This window comes from Balaenoptera borealis (assembly GCF_965194805.1).
Source record: "Balaenoptera borealis genome assembly, chromosome: 16".
Taxonomy (NCBI): domain Eukaryota; kingdom Metazoa; phylum Chordata; class Mammalia; order Artiodactyla; family Balaenopteridae; genus Balaenoptera; species Balaenoptera borealis.
The window spans coordinates 78,535,720-78,558,041 of NC_138872.1; the positions used below are offsets into that span (position 1 = coordinate 78,535,720).

A 22,322-nucleotide genomic window follows, 5' to 3' on the forward strand; every position below is an offset into this window, starting at 1 on the left:
CTACTGAAATAGACTTAATACAGCAAATACAAATATTAAATGACCCATGATCAAGAAGTAACTTTCAGTGAATTTAAGTTTCCTGAAACTAAGGCCATCTTAATAGCTCTAAGATCTTATTTTTATGTATTCTTTTTTAAAAGATATTTATTTGGCTGCGCTGGGTCTCAGTTGCGGCATGCGGGGTCTTTAGTTGCAGCATGCATGTGGGATCTAGTTCCCTGACCAGGGATCGAACCCGGGGCCCCCTGCATTGGGAGCGTGGAGTCTTAGCCACTGGACCACCAGGGAAGTCCCTCTAAGATCTTATTTTTAAAATTCTCAGTATCTTTGAGAATAAATAAAGAGAAGAAAATCATGACCAACAATAAAGAGCGCAACTTAAATACTACTTTTTCAAATATCCGGAGGCAGACTTTTGCTACTTAATGCTTCATGAGTACAATAAACTTTTTATTGGCTCTTGCACACTAACTTACTTCAGGCTATACTTTTATCTGTATTGCAACCATGAGATTACTGTTCTTTACCCCTTAAACCTCATCAGTGTACCATTTTCCAAGGAAATAATTCATGGAATGACAAATAAAAATAGTAAGCAGAGGCTGGTTTAGATTAAAAGAGACATATCAAGCAAAATTAAGGCATGAAACTTCATTGTTTAAATCCAGGTTCGAAGCAAAAACTTTAAAGATATTTTTCAGGTAAATGAGGAAACTCAATGAAGGACTGGATAAGAGCAGAGAGACTGTTAATTCTGTCAAGCGTGATGAGGACACTGTGTTTAAAACGTCAATACTGGGACTTCTCTGGTGGCGCAGTGGCTGGGAATCCACCTGCCAACGCAGGGGACACGGGTTCGATCCCTGGTCTGGGAAGATCCCACATGCCGTGAAGCAACTAAGCCCGTGCACCACAACTACTGAGCCCGTGTACCACAACTACTGAAGCCCGTGCACCTAGAGCCCGTGCTCCGCAACAAGAGAAGCCACCACAATGAGAAGCCCGTGCACCACAACGAAGAGTAGCCCCTGCTCGCCGCAACAAATGAAAGCCCGCGTGCAGCAACGAAGACCCAACGCAGCGAAAAATAAAATAATATAAATAAAACTCAATGTTGTTCAATGGTGCACACTGAACAAGGAAAATGACACAATGCCTGTGATATGCTTTATGAAATTCCTACAAGGGGAACGAAAGAGGAAAGGATGAACAAAATGTGGAAAATCTTAAAGATCACTGATTACAAAAATGGGTGTATGGGAATGCATTGTACTATTTTTCTACTTTTGAATAGGTGTGGCATTGAAATTTTAAAATGTAAAAATGGAATTACTAACCCCTACTATGAAGCCACATCCAAACAGAGCTTGTAAGAAGAAAGATCCAAACAATTTACAAAATATCAGCATTTATAGGTCTCCCTTGTATTCTGTTACATTTAAATATTTTACAATCTGATGGTTGAAAAAAGAGGGCCTCTTTGAAGAATCTGCATTTCTTTGATTGTTAGTTTGACTTTCCTCTCAAATTCAAAGGCCTTCTGTCTTAATTTCTTCCTTCATTTCATTAGCAACAAATCTGAAGGGCTCAAGTATAGGATCTCTTTGATAAAAGTAAGGAGTGTGTATTTGAAAAACCAAATACAATTTTAGATCATGGCTGTTATAAGAAATATTCTCTTTTAAAATATGGTAAAGGCTTTCACACTCACACCTAGGAGTCATATTAATTGTAATTATTCTGTTAAATATAACAAAAAAGAACATAATCCTAATTCTAACAAACTTTCTATAAAATAAAAAAGAACCAAACTGTTGGAGTTGAGAGAGAAACAGCACAAGTTACAGAAAAGAGGAAGGCCAAGTGCATTGGTGTTCATCACATCATCAACGAGGTCTCCCATATATTAAGTAACCAACCCTCTGTCTCCCTATCCCCCTCATTTTGCTCAATTTTTTCCTGAACACTTAACACCTTCTAATATACTGCACATTTACTGGTTGCTTTGCTACGCATATTTCCCTAAGTTATAAACGAACGCTTCCCAGGGGAAGCATTCACCACCCTCTGTGCTGCTGAGTTCTCAGCACCTGACACACGGGGGGTTCACAGGTGCTGAATGACTACGCTGCTGCTGCTGTACAACCTTCAAGACTTGTGCTTGATACGACAGACAGTCTGATGTTTTCTTCTTTCCCTTTCAGTAACCTTAAAGAAAGCAACAATTCTGCTGGCTTCTCACTCTCTAAAGTAACTCCAGTCCCGAATGACCCACCTGAGGCCACAAGCAGGATTTTGTTGTTTGTCATGTAACAATACATAAACTCTTTTATCTATTTTCTTGGCTCTGATACAATGAGAAAATATTTTCTACAGGCTAATTTTTCTTTCTATGAGTACACTATCTCACCCACAGCTTTCTCCTTCCACGAGGGAAAAGTCAGCTTGCTGGCTGGCAGGCACCCACGATCTAACAGGATTGGCTGTTTCTTACCCCAGGCTGAATTTCTAGAACTAAATGTGAGGCCAAAGTTTAAGCCTGTAAATGTAGATGCACATTATCCTATGTCAGCTACTCATGAATTATGAGGACACTGTGGTGGCATCTCAAATGACAAATAAGGTTCATAATCTTATTTCACTAAATGTCTTGGAAATATGATTTTTAAAGTGGTGAAGATTCTCTAGTTTATTGTTCATTAGCTGATTTCTGACCAGATGTACGAGGAGATACATTTTCATTAAGGTCCTATATTCATGTTGGGTGGTCAAGGATACTGATGAGGAAAAACTTAACACTCTGACTTTTTCTCAAGGCTCAGTAATTTTTAAAAAAACTGTTCCATGTATTTTTTTTTTAATTTGTTATTTACTTATTTATTTAATCTTTGGCTGTGTTGGGTCGTCGTTTCTGTGCAAGGGCTTTCTCTAGTTGTGGCAGGCGGGGGCCACTCTTCATTGCGGTGCGCTGGCCTCTCACTATCGCGGCCTCTCTTGTTGCGGAGCACAGGCTCCAGACGCGCAGGCCCAATAGTTGTGGCTCACGGGCCTAGTTGCTCCGCGGCATGTGGGATCTTCCCAGACCAGGGCTCGAACCCGTGTCCCCTGCATTGGCAGGCAGACTCTCAACCACTGCGCCACCAGGGAAGCCCTGTTCCATGTATTTTTATTTTTTAATTAAAAAAAATTTTTTTGAGTCACACTTTTATTTATTTGTTTGTTTGCCGAGGGGCATGTGTGATCTTAGCTCCCTGACCAGGGATCTAACCTGTGCCCCCTGCTTTGGAAGGGCACAGTCTTAACCACTGGACCGCCAGGGAAGTCCTTCTGAGTAATTTTTAATGACACTGGTCCATTCAGTATTTGTTGAGTACCTGCCCAAGCACCAAGCACTGTTCTACTAATAGCCAAGAGAGACAAGATCTGGGCTGCTGTTTGAACTGTGTTGTAGTGGAAGGAAAACGGTAGCCATTAGTGCTTTAAGAAAAATTAAAGGGTGATGACATACAGTGTGCTTTGTGGTTTATGTTAGAAGGGCAGGCAGTAAAATCTGGCTGCTTTGGGGCACTGACTTTGACTACAGTGACAGACAGCAGTGAAGAAGAAAAAGATATGGATTTGCAGTGTGTTTTAAATGTAGAGTCAGCAGGAGGCCTTGTGGAAATGAAGAAATCAAGCGTGACTGCTAGGGGGTTTGGCTTGGAAGACTAGGTAGAGTGTGGTGCCACTGGGAGGACTGGGAAAGGAACATGCTGGAGGGGGAATCAAGGACTCTATCTAGGACCTGTGACGTCTGAAGAGCTGTCAAGCAGCTGGGTGAATATAAAGGTGTGGTGTAAGAGGAGTTTGCAGGGCTAGAAACTTGAATGTGAAAGTCATCGGGAATATAGACAATACACTATTTTTGAGATAGAGTGGGACTATCTGTGGACGGCTCAGGACTGAGCTGTAGAGTAGCACCCCAAAATTTAAAGAATGGACTCAAGGGAGGTACCGACAACAGAATGAAGAGGACAGCCAATAAGACATGAAGAAACCCAGGAACAAACCAAGAGTCAATAACGTTTGAAACTTCCCGAAATAATACTTTAAAATGCTTAAGAAAGGGAAAAAAATAAGACAACTTGTTGAACACTGCTGAAAAGTACAATAAAGCAAGGGAGTTACTTCTGGTAACAAAAGATGTTGCAATGATAAACCAAACCTGAGTATTTTAAGTGTTTAGGGATGCAAGCACAGCAAGCACTACAAACAAGACAACCAAAACACTGCTAACCAGCAGCCTGCCCTCCAGGGACAGACTGCTCCTGGTGGTCCCCTATATCCCACTGTGGTACACTATGAAAAGGTACGAAGACAAAAGGATTCCCAAACTGTGAAATGCCCTGTGCCGAATAACCTGTACACAGTATAAACAACTTAGTCCAGAGTACATGGGTGTCCATTACACTATTCTCTTCCCTTCTGTACAGATTTAAATCTTTTCACAGTATATGTTAAAAAAGCAACAATAAAAGAAAACTGGAGATGAGTCATCCATAGTATTTACTTTCTTAAAGCAAAATCTGGAAAAGTTATTCTGTAATATACTTTAGCTAGGGGGGAAATTAAACTTACCAAATTTTTTGCAGAAAAGCTGATCTACCATCTTTCGTAACTTAGTGATTCTGGCATACCACTCTTCTTTTACTGTAAGGGTAATATACACAAATTCTTCAATTTGATGACATTAATCAATTATTAAATGTTACTAAATAAATTATTAAATATGTGGTATTGTTTTCCTGTTCTAACTAAAATTACTTCTAAGATTTTACAAGGTGTTTATTAAAACAGCGCTGACATTGAATAAAAAGTGTAAGAACTAACGAAACAATAACAAAATGAAAATTCACAATTAATAGTAATTTTACAGAGATACACTAAAAGTGTCACCACTAAAGCTAGGAAATAGAATTCATTTTACTCAAGATCAGCTAGCAGGTGATTTTTGTGATGATAAATTTGGGGCTACAATAATGCTGGCAATCCTTTCATTACACCAACTCTAAGTGATGCAATTTCCATTTCATATCCCCACCCTACTCCCTCCACTCCAGAGCAAAAGAGACTAAGAGAACAGATCATGATTGGATTTCCTTCAAAACACATCTAACCAACAAGTGATGATGCCCATGGCTACGTACTCTAAGAAATAAGTCTTTAACTCCTGGGTATAATGATGGATGATCATTCAACTGATACTAATACAGACTAGGATACTACAGACTAGGATAATAAACTGTTCAATACATTATGCCAGAAAAATTTTGCATCTCAAACACAGAACAGACATGGTCCTTTTATAGTTTATCCAGAAATGTGATGTTTACATTTATTTATAATGGGTTATTAAGAACAAAATGGGTTTATTATTCTAGAGAATCCTGGACAATACTGCTTGTACATCACGTTCTGATTTGACATACAATTTGGCACAAGACTGGAGACCTACCTCCTGAAGCTGGTTTATCAAGCTGTAAGTCTTCACGTGTTGAATTCAAAAGTTCATGTCTGAAAGGTGAGAAAAATTACTAAATATTTACCAGATAATATTCAGCAAAAGTAATAACTACTAGTACTTATGTCATATTCAGTCATCAAAGCCAGTTTTTAAAAGACAGCCTGAACTCCTGAGCACAACTAAATCCTAATTTCTTGAGATTTCCAGAGTAATAAAACCAAATGGTAACTGCAAATTGTTTCATAATGTGCTTCACGGAGTGTGTGTACGCACACACACGCGCGCGCGCACACGCACACACACGCGCGCGCGCACACACACACACACACACAGAGTAAACTTTGTAAATCAAAGGTATTTCATAAAAGCATAACACCAAAGGAAGCAAACTGCAAAAATTTTAAATGGGAGTCTTCAATCTCACATTACATTCAAGACAACTTTACTTAAAAACATCTATAATCTGGTTATAAAAACCATATATATTTCAAAACTAACATTTGCAGGACAGTATACATGCTTTTAAAAAATTCTTCCGAATACACAAACACCCCACAGAATTTGTACAATCTAACTTATGTATCCCGCCTCACTCTATTTTGTTGTAATATCCTGAAGTAACAGGGAAGGGGGAGGAGACAGAGATCACAGAGAAGCATGACCATATATTAACCATAATCTTGAAAATGTTAGGGTTAAGTCAATGGAAGAGCTGTGAAATAAAACATTTGCTGAAGTATAGCATTACCCTTCTAAATAAACATAATAGTTTCTGTTTATCAAGACTAACCACATTATTAACCTTTGGGGAAAGGCTTACAAAGTCCCTTCCAAATGTGAGAGATGGCTTCCCATAAATAAAGACATCGAAAGCACTTGAACAGAACCTGCACAGCATGAGTACCTTGTGGTGAGCTTGCACAAACATTTAAATACCCAAAGATAGAGTTTTATAGGCTTTAAGATCAGCAACCAAGAGCAAAATCTATAAAATTATTTGTATGTTTTCCTTAGTTATTCAAATAAAAATTTCAAAACTTCTAACAAATTAAAACGCAAGCACTGTAAGAAAATGACAGTACAAAAGAGTTCTTAGAACAGGCTTATTAACATATCAATATGTAGGGGGGAAGGAGTGGTTATTTGATTCCTGACTAGGACTGGTGTCAGGGTTTTATAACAAGCCTTTTGTGTTTACCATTCAATTTCATGAGAGACTACGAAATATTTACTTATTTATTCATTCTTTCATTCTTTCTTCCTTCCTTCTCATTGCCTTGTTTCCTCATCTGCTAAAAAAAGTGTGGGTGATAATGTAAATTCCTTGACTGTACTGGACACATCGGGCTGAAGTGCCATTATTATTATTCTGACTTCAAAGCTTGTTCTCCACACCAGGGTGTCTCAAACGTTAATGAGCACTGGAATCACTTGGGATCCTCATCACATGCAGGTTGGATCCAGTAGATCTAGGTAGGATCTCAGATGTGGTGTCTCTGAAAGCTCCCAGGTGATGCCAATGCTGCTAGTCTGCATGGCTGCCTACCACGTTGTCTCGTGTAAGGAGAGTTTCACTTGAATTGTTCATAGAAAAACGGAGGACAAAATCTTTTAAACTATAATTTATTTGAAAGAAAAATATCTCTTAGCAACAAGTTTCTCTGTGGAGGACAGCTCACCTATTACCTATGGTATTTCTTGGGTCCTTTTTATCCTTAGTTAAATCCTATCATTCCCTTGTTTAATACCAATACAGAGGCAAGCCTGCTTGGTTGTAATCTTTGATCAAGGTGTTTGTTAATTTCCCCACTTTCTCAACAATATCAGAGCATTGCCAGAAAAATGAACATGAATACTTCTGCAAATGACTGTCATTCTGCTACTGTTACTGACTTTACTATTTATAGCCCAAAGATACGTGGGAAAAAATTAAATCAGTTATAATATGCACGTGACTCAAAAAGACTCATTCCTATTAGAACTTAACATGAAAGCCACATAATTCAGGGGAAATGAACCCCGCCCCCACTCACTGAAGGGTGAGTACTACACGGTCTACACCCATCATGGTGCTATCTTTCCCATGCCTGTGCCTGGCTGAAGAATAAGCACTTGACATAATCCTAACCAAAGAGAAGTAAGGCCATATTCCAAGGTTTCCTTCTCTCAGAGAAACACAGGTAGCTACTGTCCCTCCTAGTAGACATGTCTGGCTGTGAGTGCTGGAACTGTTGCATCCAGCTCACTAGTCTAGTCTAAGGAAACTATCAGCACAAGGAAGGAAGAATCTGGAAAGGAGCAGAAGCAGAGCCCCAAGTATCACTGTTTTATTTATTTTCTAATTTTTCTAACTTTTTTTTTTTTGGCCGCACTATGCGGCATGCAGGATCTTAGTTCCTGACGGGGGATCGAACCTGTGCCCCCTGCAGTGAAAGTGCAGAGTCCTAACCACTGGACCACCAGGGAAGTCCCCAAGTATCACTGTTTTAATCATCCTATCTCTGACCCCCTTGCTACGTGAGATAAGAATCTTACTGTAACAAGCCAATTTGAATAAGCATTTTTGTTACTTGGTGCTAGAGACATCCCAACTGCCACCCAACCTCTTTCATGCTGCAATCTCTATTTGCTTTCATGCATGTTTGGCTACAGAATTCAAGGTTCAAATCATTTCCAATTCGAACTTGGAAAGAATGACTTAATAGCGTTACATCCATTACTGCTCAAATCAAGTATATGATATCTGTGTGATTTTCATTCTTTATGATGACATGGTCTTATTCTCTGGAACCTAATGATTTCTACCTTTATCCTTAGGACACTGAAACTTTATGAAATGTGACCAGGCATATATCTTTATTTTCTTCTCATATCCTTTCTCATGTCTCATATACACAATCATCTTTACAATTTATAATACTAACAATCTTTTAGCCCTTTCATTGAAAATTTTAGTTTAGCAATTATATTTGATAATTTCCTAGACAACTATTCTCCAATTTTTCCTGTTTACAAATTCATCTAATACTTGCTTCATGCATCTAATAGAAAGTTTTCATATATCAACATTTGCTGAAATATGTTGATATATGCCCTCTTAGTTTTTTAAAACTTTTATTGTAATCTTAATAGAATTTTAATCAGTAGAAATTATGGAAATGTGTGATGTGGCTGCCATTTTTAAATGGAAGCATTTACACTTCCAACTGCTGCACGTAAATTTTTTTTTTAAAGCTCCTTGCTACAACCCTTACGTCAGTGCTAAAGAATTTATAGCATTCTGCTATTTTTTTCTTTTCATTCTTACTTCTATTGTTTATTTTTATTTTTACAATCGACTTTATTTCCACCTATGCTTTTTAAAATTCAGGCCTAAAAAATAAGACACTGATACTTCAATATTTTCTTTAGCATACGTAGAGAAAAATTGTAAAAGAAAATAACAGTTGTATGCCAGTCAGGCATGGACAGGTGTTCATACTCCAAAAGCCAACCCTGGCATAACTTACATAGACACATTGAAAAGTAGAAATAAAACAACATATAATAACTCAAACTTAATTTAAATATAGCCCTAGTGGTTAGTGAATATTTGTCAACAATATAAAAAGATGCACTAATCAAGAACAAAGACAAAAGTCCAAGAGTCTTACTTCTTTATCACAAAACGAATCCTTTCCTTTGCAAGTAATATCCTCTCAAGGCGAGGAATTCCATAAGTAGATGGCCTTCTAAAAGGGATTCCTTCCGGAAGTCCTTCTACATAAAGATCTTCCACGTGGGACTGGAAAAGAGGGTACGGGATCGTCACAGGACCTTTGGCTTTTATAGCTTGAGCTTTAAGGGTAAAAAGAGAAAGGGAAAATTATGAAATGACAAGGATTAAGCACAGTTTGTAGAAAAGAATAATAATCGAATACATACATATTGCTTTGTAACTTTTATTATCACTGCATCAGAAGCAAAATAGTACAAAAGAACTAAGAGGAAAAGAACACCAAAGGTGCCAGTACTCTACTTAGTCAAAACTGCAATGAAATAATATATTATTTTGAAATAATGTAGATATAGGCAGACTTTCTACTCAAATTTGAACCACAAATGACCCCAGAAAAATATACCAGTTAATTTCAGCTAATACATACAGCATATAATGAAAGAGAATATTTTAAAAACATAAATGTTCATGTAAAAAGGATTTTTTAATAAAATAACTGAAGCAGAACATTTTTCTGAACTGTAAAAATTCTAAGATTTATTTACCGAGAGTAAAATAATACAACAGCTGCAACAAGCCAAATGCACAAGGAATCTTAAGAATCAAACACAATGAATAGACTTTGATAGTTTTATTAAACAAACTACAAAGAGTCAGTTTTTCTAAACGATAGGGGACATTTAAATATCACTGGGTATTAAACAGTGTAATGTTTTTAGGTGTGACAATGGAACTGAGATTAAGACAATGAATGCATTCCTCTCACCCAACTCGGCATTTTACAATTTAGAGTTTTGAGAGGTGAAATGACATGCTGTCTTGGACATCAGACTTTTAAAATGTTCTTGCATCACAAAGAGGACAGGAAAGGACAAGAAAGAAAATATTATAAAATATTAAACACTGTTGAACTTGGGTGATGGATATTTAAATAGAGGGTCTCTGGAAGTATGAATTTCATAATAAAAAGTTTTAAAAAGCAACAGTTTACGTTCATCTACAACACAAGCACATTTTTAGCTAGCATTAAGAATTGCACAAACATTTTGATACTAAGTAAAGCAATGCCAAATTCTCCATGACTACATAGCAAACACCACTAATTCTTTCAAAGGTTTCTAGTTCATGTAATTAACATATAGCACAGTTATATAAACTGCTTTCCAGTGAACAGAACAGCACAGATGCTACTGACCTTGCCAGAAAGGTTCCAAAGCAAAAATGACTACGGTTGACTCCCCTCAGCCCCTGCTCCCTCAGGAATCACCTCTCAGAACAGGTCCACTTTTTTGCTGGTATTTTATGTAAAAGTTTATTTGCTAAACATTAATCTTTGTACTCAAGTTTCAAGTGTACCATATTACACATTAATTCTGAGTTAGATTTAATATCCTTCGTTGATATACTACATCTGAAAATCATATTCACATTTAACAATGAAAATACCTTCCCCGAAGGCAATTACCATTAAAGATGCTTTGAAATTATGAAATGTGAATATTGTTATTATAATTTCACAATGATTGGTAAACATTATTCTCTTATATGCAAAATAATCAAATAAATATATCACCATCACAAGAAAAGTAAAAACATAACCTTTGCTTCTCTTTATGAGAAACACAGAAATTTATAAAACTGTGATAAGTAAATTACTTTAATTCATAATAGTACTAAATTAAGAACACAATAACAAAAATATAAACAGGAGGCATTTATTACATACTTACATCCCAAGTATTATAGGAAGCACTTCACAAGCACTATCTCATCTATCTCATCAAATCTTCAGAGTAGAGCTATAGTTCTCATGCCTTTCACAAATGGCTCAGAGAAGACTAAGAGAACATGGCCAGACAGCCTGTCCCCATAGCCTGTAATCTTAACCACCACGTTATAGTGCTTCCATGTAGAAAGAATATGTTGTGAGTTTTTACTTTGAAATGGTCTAATTAAAATCACAGGCAATAGGACTTCCCTACTGGCACTGTGGTTAAGAATCCACTTGCCAATGCAGGGGACACAGGTTCGAGGCCTGGTCCGGGAAGATCCCATATGCCGCGGAGCAACTAAGCCCGTGCGCCACAACTACTGAGCCTGCGCTCTACAGCCCGCGAGCCACAACTACTGAGCCCACGCACCACAACTGCTGAAGCCCGCGTGCCTAGAGCCCGTGCTCTGCAACAGGGGAGGCTGCCGCGGTGAGGGGCCCGCGCGCCGCGGCGAGGAGTGGCCCCCCGCTTGCCGCAGCTAGGGAGAGCCCGCGCGCAGTGGCGAAGACCCAACGCAGCCAAAAGTAAAAATGGATAAAATAGATTTATAAAAAATAAAATTAAATTAAAAATTCACTTAGAGAAATTCAGTAATGCAGGATAGCATTACAGACTTTCAAGTTAAAATTCAGTGTATTATACAATTTTACAGCTTTGCCAGTCATTTGCAAAGAACTCTCCAAATTTAAGAAACCCAACAAAACAGGTATTTTTAAACAAATTTTGCTATTTCTAGGTGAGCATTTGATACCAGGTGATAATAAATCTTGTTTCTCTGATTACTATATAAAGGTAGCTATAGGACGTAATACTAAAAGGAAAAGAGAATTTGAGATCTAACAAACTCAGGTATCTATTGAGAGTAGGGGAAATAAGGGCATCTAGATGAATACTAGATTTAACACATCAGGTTTAAGGAAGACTATTGCTTAAGAAAATACTCTTCAATTAAATCTCCAAGATTCAAGATTTTGCAACAAATATATAAATAAACTCCCAAACATGCATGCTGAAAGTTTAACATAAATACTAATTGATAATTAAAGAAAGGAAACTTCTTCTAAAGCTTTGCTGTGATCTGGAAAGAAAATTTCTAATATTTGGACAGACACTATCCACTACCCTTCCAGGGACAGATAAGTAAGGAAGGCATAAACACTGCTAGAATGGGACTTGCTCACATTAGATGAACAGTAATTCCACTGTTAAAAAGCTTACGGACAAAACCTTACAGGAATTTTTGAGTTTAGACTTACCATACTTTCTTTCAAACAACTCTTCAACTTGTTTACGCAGGTCAGTAATTCGAGCATTCCATTTCTCTGAAAATTGAGAGAAAGTTAAAACTCAATGATAAATCCCTGTTTGGAGGCACTAATATGTTCTTAAGATGACCCAACATCTAACAACTTATTTTCTACATAATATATCCTGATTTTTAATAATCCACCTGTCTGTATAATTTTACTGTTTTCCTAAGGACTTTCTCTTTTTTGCGGTTCTTATAATTGGTTCAGTGAGAGATTATAGGGTTGTTTAAAGATTATTTTCAGAACACTTCATACTGAGTACCTCTTTTTAAACTTATAAATTCTGAAAAGCAGGAGGGCAGAAAAGACCCGTCAATTAAACACTACAAAGTGAGGAGAAAAAGAGAAAGGTCCCCAAGACTGTGCAGGAAACCTTCTAAAACATGTCTAAGTTGTACGGAAATAAGACTTTATATACAGTTGCAACTTATAATAGCATGCTAAAGAATATATATAAACTTACTATATATATAACTTCAATTTATATTCAGTAATTATGACTAAGACAACTTAAAATATTAAAGTACTATTTAAAAAACGTATAAAGCTACATGTTCCATCTATTCAAAATAGGGATCACAAACACATCTTGCCACTAATATTTTACTTAGTCCCTTCAAAAGGATACCACTGTGGTTTGATTAGAGGCCAGCAGTTACACAAAGCAAGAAAAATTAATATAAAAATTATATCTGAAATAAAAAAGTGATCTAAATCTCAGACAAATAACTGAATTACTAAGTCATTAACACTGATTTTTAAGTCTACCCATTTTTGTTTTTTGGCCACATTACGGCTTGTGGGATCTTACTTCTCTGACCAGGGACTGAAGCCGGGCCCCAGCAGTGAAAGTATCGCGTCCTAACGACTGGACTGCCAGGAAATTCCCTTAAGTCTACCAATTCTAGTTAACAACAGAAGACACAATGTCTTATGCTTTGGTATACACAAACATGTGTAAGCAGTGTCTGTAAGGTTACTTCAAACTGTCCATGGCTTTCCTCAGCTTAGATTATAAGGCAGTAATATATTTAAGGCATCCTCCCCAAAGAATGCTGTAACTCTTCAGTAACAGAAAAAGTTCGGAAGGAAAAAAAAGAAAAGAGGACCGACCACATTTAATTGAGAACTTACCAAAGTTGAACTCCCTCACTTTCCGTTTGCCGGCATTGGCAGGTTCTGTGACTGGCGGCTGGGGAGGCTCATTGCTCTTTGGTCTCTTGGTAGGTGGAGAATAATCATCATCTTGAAAAAGAAAACTATCATCACTGGAGGAACAGTCTAAGTGAGTGACAGCCACTGCCTGTAAAATCCTCAGCATTCGAAAGACGTGGGGGGATTTAAATATGATTGGGACAGCAACCGTTATTTCTGTATTGCCATTTTCAGCGTATTTTTTCCCAGTTACATTTCCAGCTTTTCTACTCTTTTCGGAGGTGCTCAAGTGAATAACACTCATTTTCCTTTGTCTTGCTCCTTTTTTTCAGTCTGCTTAATTTGAATTAAGTCATATAAACTTCCCCTTCTCCTAACTCCTCTCAGAGAGTTGTCTAGAATTACAGTGTATTTTAAGTCTTCCAAGAAAAGGGTTTTAATGGAGACAGCTACCAACAACTATACAAATATATAAGAAAACGGGGAGAAAACATATCTTGAATGGAAAAATATTTAAGCTTATACAAAATTCAAGCATACATAAAGGAGGCTGGATAACTGTATGTTAAAAACTTTTAACAAACGAAACTAAAAGAAGTAAGATTATATTATTTGTGAAACAGGTATTGTTGATTCATCCAATACAATACCCATGTATGTAGAAAATGAGCGATCATATATTTAAGCACTGAATATAGACTACCTAAGACTTTGTAGTAAGAGTTCTTTGTGGCTATGCCTGCAACTCAACTCTGCCGTGATACTTCAATACATCTGGTGCTAGAATAAAGGACACTGGATCAAGTAAGAAAAGCTATCAACTGTCGTCTTCTTCTGGTCCCTGAAAATATCAGTTGGCACACTACTGAGATTTCTGCTCAAACACCATCTATAAATTATTGAAAATACCATTTTCAGGTATCTATACTTTAAAAAAATGTGGGATGAAGAAGAAAATAATTACTGGGTTAAAGGCAACAGCAGTTAACAAAAAGATACCATAAGATACACTAAGTTCCCCTTTTCAGTATAATTTTCATTCTCATTTTATAGCTAAACAAACAAGATCAGAGAATGCTATATGACTTAACCATGTCATATGCTAGATAGTGCAGCTGAGATGAAATTATGGGTATCATTCTTTCAGCTAAGCAGGTTAACTCTCAAAAAACAGTAAGAAATTCAAATTTAGCCTAATATACAATGATGCCTTGGACAGCAATGGCTAACTTTTATATACTTTGTATGTTAATCAAGGGAAAATCTGACTAAAGCCTAAAATACTTAAATCTCATTCCTATCATAGCATCAGAGAACACAGACATGGCTGCCCTTGTTCACTGACTTTGGGTTCTTCCTTTACAGACAAAGCCTGTGGAAACGAAAATCCACGGATGCTCAAGTCGCTTATATAAATTGGCATATTATTCACATATAACCTACGCACATCCTCCCTTATACTTTAAATCATCTCTAGATTACTTCTAATACCTAAGACAATGTAAGTGCTATGTAAATAGTTGTCTGGCACATGGCAAATTCAAGTTTTGCTTTTTAGAATTTTCTAAAAAACTCTTTCTGAATACCTTCCGTCTGCAGTTGGTTAAAGCTTGCTGATATGGTGGGCCAACTGTAATGTCAACAGATATTCTGACTACCTAAAATCATTTACTGACTGACTATTCAAACCAATAAGAGAAAAAGGTGTCAATGTCACTGATACCAGATAAAGTCATATTAGGACCCATTTATGTGCTGGGAAAGGGAATACTATTTCAGGAACAAGTTATCATATAAACAACTTACGACACTACAAAAACTTTCACGCGTTGAATTCCACTGTAGAAACCCATGTTCAAATCCAGAAAAAAACAAAAAAAAATTTGTAGTAAAAAACAATTTAAAAAAGACAAACTACCAGTAAAATAAAACTTGACTATGTAACATGGGCTCATAATGATTAAACTACTACAAGGATTAAAAATGGTCAGAAGATTCTTAAATAGGTTATTAAATAGATTCACACCTAAGTAGATACATTTTGGAAAACGTATTAGGTATTTCTCTAATGTCTGGCTTTCAATTCTGAAAACAGACTGACAAAATCCCCCCTTTCCAATTTCCAAATAGATTTTTAGACGCCTGAGAGTATTTTCAGGCTAATTTGCAAATGGTAAAATGAAATATACTCATTTCACCTATGAATATTGTCAAAGCATTTTAAATGCTTAGTATTAATATTTCTTTACAAACATTAAGCAATGACATTTAAAAGTATTTTCCTTACAGGCCAATGCAGCCTAAATATTTCTATAGATTATCATTTAAAATTATTGCTAATTGAATTATATAACATGAAAACCGAAAGAGTATAAAATAAAAAAGAAAATATAGCTTTAGGATGGTAATGAAAAGTCAGTGCTCTATTATATTCATCCCAATTGTAATCCGAACGGTTTGAAATTGAGGCCAAGGGGAAAGGGCAAGAGAGCTTTTCTTTAGTGTCCAAGACCTCATTTGTTCAATCAGATTAACTTATTTTAAAACAAAAGGATTTAATAGTATAAATATATTTTATAAAAGTAACCTCATCGACCATAAATAAAAAAAGACAAATCTAGGAGAGTGTTTTTTAACAAGATAACAAATGATTTAACAAAGACTGTAAAATATTAAAAAGTGATTATCACATTTCTCTCCAGTGACAAATAATGAAGTCAATCTATTAAATGTAAACAGATGAAATTAATTATGTGTGATGATAAAATACCACAACATATATTTTATTAAAAGACTAACCCATTTCATATATTTATTACCGGATCTTAGAGTGTTTTAATTCATATGAAACATGGAATGAGATCAAGAAGAGCTATGAACTCAACCACACCTTCTATTTTTTTTTCTACTCTTGCAGCAAAAAACTCTGATTTTGAAAAAGTATGAAAAACTGTTACTCTTGACCTCAAAATCTCTTTCACAAAGGATCCAAATTATTTCCGTGTAGCAGAAACCAGTCTGCCTCTAACAATCAGTCCAGCAGGTAGCACTGTTTTCTATCATGGTGCTTCAACATTATAAACAACCACTTTTGTGTAAAAAGACACATATCTCTGGACACTTCCAATTTAAGCCCAAACTAAAAATATTTACATCATCAAAACTAAAAGCTTATAAAATGAATTTCAAGATATTTTAACATGCAAAAGCTGCAATTCAGTGAGGAATATGTCACAGCTATGCCTCAGTCTTAAAAACAAGCCTCCCACCCCTTGAAAAAAGGCAGTAACAGACCCTAACCCCAAATTACTATCTAGAAAAATCCTGTTTTCCTTTTTGCAACATACTTACAAATATGCCTATAGATAACACAGACCTCAGAGCTAAAATGTGTTACTAAACTCATCTAATTCTTGATGAATGCATTAATAGCATATAAAAATTTTTTCTGATACTCTTTTCAACATAATCAAATTGGTAATGTTTTATCAAATAATCTGACACCTATTCAAAGTAAAAGAAACAAATCAAAATAAACCAGGCGCTCTTTCTCTTAATTAATTACCCCTACACATTTCAAATTAATAGGTGGCATTTTCCACCCATGGACCCATGTCCTAAATCCTCCAAAAGTCTAATTTTTACATAATAATTGGATGTTCACTAAGTGATTTGTTAGCAACTATAAAGTTGAAAATACAAAATATTCAAATGATAACCTACCCAATTACATAGATTCTATGAACTCTCATGTAACATTTATAAGATAAGCATGATAACTACACAGTGACAAACAGCAAAGACTATTATTGCTCTATCTTCAGAAATGCCCAGAATTCAGTCACTCCTTATCCCTACTGTCACCATCCAGTTCTAAAGCACCTCCCTCTCTGCCCTGGACAACTACAACAGCTTTGCTTCCACTATGGTCTGCTCTCAGTCTTTACAGCAGCCCTGTTTCTTCAACAAGGAGGACAGAACTTACCACTTCTCTGTTCAAAACTCTTCAATGGACTTGCCTACCTTGTTCACTCCTTAGCACCTAGTACAACCCCCAGCACACACAAGGTGCCTGGTATTTGTGGACTGATTAAATGAACCTTTGAACAGTGCAGTCCTTAATTTTGTGCGGCAGCCAAGTATTTATCAATGTCCTAAGCATAAATTTCATGAAAAAGGATACCATCAGAGGATGAAATCCAACTATTCAAATTCTAAAACAGTGTTATCCAAAGTGGCCCTGGCGTAGGGCTGTGGTGGTGCGCGGGGACCCGCTGCGGTGACAGTGGTTGCTGCAGGGCTGATGAGAAACTACTAAAGTTCCTGTGGACGCAAAGTAGAATTTCATAAGAACATAGTGGATGGAGAAGAGAAAACCTACAGTGGCTATAAGGGCCCTGATGCCATGCATGTAAAATTGATATCTTCGGATGGTCACAAATTTACTGTAAAAAGAGAACATGTGCTAACATCAGGAACAATAAAAGCCATGTTGAGTGGCCCAGGTCAGTTTGCTGAGAACGAAACTAATGAAGTCAATTTTAGAGAGATCCCTTCACATACATGTGCTATCAAAAGTATGCATGTATTTTACCTACAAGGTTTGCTACACTAACAGCTCCATGGAGATTCCTGAATTCCAACTGCACCTGAAATTGCACTGGAACTGCTGATGGCTGCAAACTTCCTAGATTGTTAAATAAATTATTTAAAAAAAAACCAAAAAAGTATAGTCCATATATAGGTGGTATTGTGAACTCCATTCCGGTGTGTAAATATTTATGTATAGTTTTCAATTTATTTAAGAAAGAAAATTTAAAATTTCAAAGAGTCTTACTTAAGACACAAAACTAACCTTTTTAATCTACTTAAAATCAATTTGAAGGGACTTCCGTGGTGGTCCAGTGGTAAAGAATCCGCCCTCCAATGCAGGGGACTCGGGCTCAATCCTTGGTCGGAGAACTAAGATCCCACATGCCACAGGGCAACTAAGCCCGCGCGCCACAACTACAGAGCCCGTGTGCCTCAACTAGAGAGGCAGCGTGCCACAAACTACAGAGCCCACGCGCCCTGGAGCCCACGTGACACAACTAGAGAGAGAACACCCACTAGCCACAACTAGAGATAAGCCCGCGCGCACCACAACTAAGACCCAACACAGCCAAATAAATAAATATAAATAAATAAAATTTAAAAAATCAATTTGAAGACAAATTAAGTTAAGAAACAATCAGGGCATTAGGCCACAGCAGAATAAACATGTGAATGACTCAAGTTCGGGGGAAAACGTGTTGAAAGTGAACTGCACTGTAAGGAGACCTCTTCTCAAGCAAAACGCTTCCCATTATTAGCACACCCATGACAGCCAGACCTCAAACAACTCTTAGGTAAGATTGTCTCTGTACTTATCAAAGACATGCATGTGTCAAAGACCTGACAACAGTCTGATTTTACCCAGAAATGTAGTCATGATGTTTATGAAATTAAGGCACGCACAGCCATATTACTCCAAGGGGGTATTTCCCAAACCTAAGTCACAAAAGTTATACATGCGCACCAATGTCTTCAAGAACAAATTGATCATCACAAATGGAAGAGCACATCTCAGCTCAATAGACTATTTCCTGCAGTTTAACGTGTCTGCATCAATCTCAATTAAACCCTTCATGACTTCACATAATTGCAAATAAAGATATCAAGGTTAAAGTACTGTGGCAAATCTTACAAACTTACTTGATGACAAAGTTTCTTTTTTCTTTTCTATAAACTTTTTGGGAAATGCAGAAAGATACAATATGAGAAAACAAAAGTCACCCCCAGGCAAGCAGGATTATCTTATTTCCTTCCAAGCACAAGTATTTTCCTAAACAAAACTAACATAGTTCTATAGATACACTTTTCCTTTTAAAGGTGACTTGTTCTTGCAAGGCAGGGTTTTTTTTTTTTTTTTTCACTAAGCATATTACACTAGGGGTCTTTTTTCAGATCACATATTAAAAAAAAAAAAAGTTACCATTTCAATGCCAATATATTTTTTCTAATATGAGAATGTATCAAAATTTAATTTTCTAACTATGGATATTTTCCTAGTTTCTAGCATTTTATAATCATCTTTCCAGAAAAAAATACAATATACTTATAAAAAGATGTGCATGTGAGTTCTCATTTGAACTTCCTTGTTAGTATCACAGATTACATTTTACCTTCCTTAATGTATGGATAACAATTAATTAGCAATTTAATTAGAGTTGGTATATAATAGTTTGTTCATAAACATATATCCCACAGAAAATGCTACCCTGTAAAGTAATTACGTTACACAGACCTGGTATTTCACTGGTCTTCTGAACATAAGGCAGCAGCCTCAATAGCAAAATTCTACTTGTTGACAAATTTGGATGATGTATCAAACTTCTGGTACTATGTCTTAGTTTAAAAGAAATGGGATTTATCACTCCCTCCAAAGAGTTAAAACTGAAAAGATTGACACACATTTCAAGTTTATAAGTCATTTATTTCATAATTATCTTGACATCCCTTTAAAGGTCTTATACTATTAAAAACAAGTGTTTATTTTCTAAACAATTCTAACAAATTGTTTATCTGTTCTTTATCAGATAAAGATAAACAAATTGTTTATCTTCATCTGTTTATCTTTATCTTTATCTGTTTTAAGATTTGTTTTCAGATAAATCAATGTGGTTATTAGTCCTATTTAAAAGCTTTATGCTAATAATTTTAATCATCAATTTTTCTTATCTCTATAGGAAGGAAAAGGTTCTTAGTGTTCATAATATAAATGTAATATTTATAAATTTTCTTCTCATAGTTGAGTTTCAAATTAAAAAGCAATTAAATTCAATTATTGTGGACTTCGCTAGCCGTCCATTAAGACTCTGTGCAACAGGCTGGGGTTCGATCCCTGGCTGGGGAACTAAGATCCCACACGCCGCCCGGTGTGGACAAATTAGTTAATTACTTACTTACTTGACTAGAAACAATTCAAAACTGCTTTTAGGTTAGTAAAATTATGTTAATGATAAAATATGTATATTAAATTAATTGAGATGTTAATACACAAAGTATGAGAAAATTTCTGATATTAGGGAAAAGCTACCAATCAACTTATAATTTAGAAGCAATGAAGACAAACACTTTGAATAGCTTGAAGTAGCCAAACACCGTAAATAACCAAGTGGACACCAGTAGAAGACAGGTTATTTAAAAAAAAAAAAGACAAAGATAGCAAACCAAGAAAGGTTATGTAGCAGTTAAAAAAAATAATAATGATGAAGTACCAAGATGTAAAGTTATGGGAAGAAAAAACTACGGGAAATGTGATATGTGTGTACTTTATTTGTTCATACACAATAAAGTGCCATCTACCACTGAGTAGAGGGTCACTGGAGCAGGGCGGGGGTTAACAGAGCTGTATTTTTACCTTAGAAAAAACTACTTTGAGGAGAAAAAACTTACAGAGGAATAGTGTGAGATAACTTCAAAGGAAAAAAAAAATCAATACACATTTAATAATTATTAAATATAAAGCGTGAGATAACTTCAAAGGAAAAAAATCAATACACATTTAATAATTATTAAATATAAAGCGTGATGCTGTTAATAATTAGCTGAATCTTTCAATAATTCAGGACAAACTGGCTCATCTGCATTCATGCATTATCTTTGAAGAAAAAACTACATTTGAAGCAACTTTAACTATATAGAGAGATTACTTTAGAATATTTTTGTAGCTGCTGCTTCAAAAGTTTTGAAGGACAGATTATATGCTAGCCTCTAACTGCATTTTATGGGGGAAAACTATCAACACCTTCTCCTCCGCTTCACTAAGGTAGACACAGGGGTTCCAGTACTAATTAAGTCTCTTATATCACACCCAATAACAGGTTATAAATCTGTTTTCGTGTGCATCCAGTCTGGTCATAGTTTTCGCTTTTTAAAAATTCTCTATTCCCAATGATAGAAAGTATATAGCTTGGCCCACTGCTCATTTTCACGGCTTACTTTTGTTGTCTAAAACTCCCAAAGCACTGGGTGTGCTGGTGGGATATGGGCTGCTTTGGTCACACATACACATATATGCTTCAGGGTTTTTTTTCACAAGTTTCCTTTAAAAATGAATGAAATGCATACTTAGCAATGTGAATGTGACAAATATTTTTATGACCAGAAGTAAACTTTTGGAATCAATGCTTTTAGATAACTAACCTTCAATAGTCACCTCAACTTCGGGGTCCTCACTTGTTTCTGAAGGGACATGTTGAGTAGAATCTTGAAAAAAATAAAATTCTAAAATGACATTCATTATAAAGCACTTTCTATTATGTTCCAACATTTTACTGATTTGATATTCCAAAAGCAGCCTACTATAAAATTTTACTGGCATTTTAATTCATCTCGTATTTGTTAAATTAAAATATCTGACCCTTTTCATTATAAGTAGGGATAAAAGAAAATAAAAAGTAGAGAAACTCTGGAAAACTATTAGACAATACCAAATTACCTGCATTAATGGACTCAAAAAACTTTTATTTTTAGAGGAATAAAATTATAATGAAGTACAATTATCTTCCTGCTGTAACTAGACGACGCTAGGATAAAAACAAAGGCTTTATTATTCTTTTTAAACTATTTCTCCTCTTCTTTCAGAAATCCTAGGAGTGGCTTATATTGTTAAATAAAACCACAATCAAATTTTTTGCAATGGGGACCTTCATATCAAAACAGTGACTATAACAAATGCATACAGGACTGTATCACCTAACTTTATATGCAACATACTTTACAAAATTAAATATTTGTGTTACACAAAACAAATGTACATCAGAATGTTAGTGCTGGAA

At 35.9% G+C, this 22,322-nt stretch overlaps 1 protein-coding gene and 1 pseudogene across 12 annotated transcripts in view; one reads left to right on the plus strand and one right to left on the minus strand.

Annotated features, from left to right (window-relative positions):
* The window catches only part of GTF2I (general transcription factor IIi), a 143,479-nt gene that overhangs the window by 19,839 nt on the left and 101,318 nt on the right, over positions 1 to 22,322 (minus strand). For 7 of the 11 annotated variants that reach the window (XM_082358531.1, XM_082358524.1, XM_082358521.1 and 4 more), the window contains 6 exons: positions 21,688 to 21,750; positions 13,441 to 13,551; positions 12,253 to 12,318; positions 9,160 to 9,343; positions 5,498 to 5,556; positions 4,621 to 4,692 (listed from right to left, as the gene is read on the minus strand). In XM_082358531.1, the coding sequence (XP_082214657.1) occupies positions 4,621 to 4,692; positions 5,498 to 5,556; positions 9,160 to 9,343; positions 12,253 to 12,318; positions 13,441 to 13,551; positions 21,688 to 21,750 (555 nt within the window). The remainder of the gene's footprint in view (positions 1 to 4,620; positions 4,693 to 5,497; positions 5,557 to 9,159; positions 9,344 to 12,252; positions 12,319 to 13,440; positions 13,552 to 21,687; positions 21,751 to 22,322) is intronic. The other 4 variants (XM_082358527.1, XM_082358526.1, XM_082358528.1 and 1 more) reach the window with 1 other exon arrangement.
* Positions 13,559 to 20,702, plus strand: LOC309612675 (elongin-C pseudogene; annotated as a pseudogene). The gene has a single exon. The product of its transcript is annotated as an elongin-C pseudogene (transcript).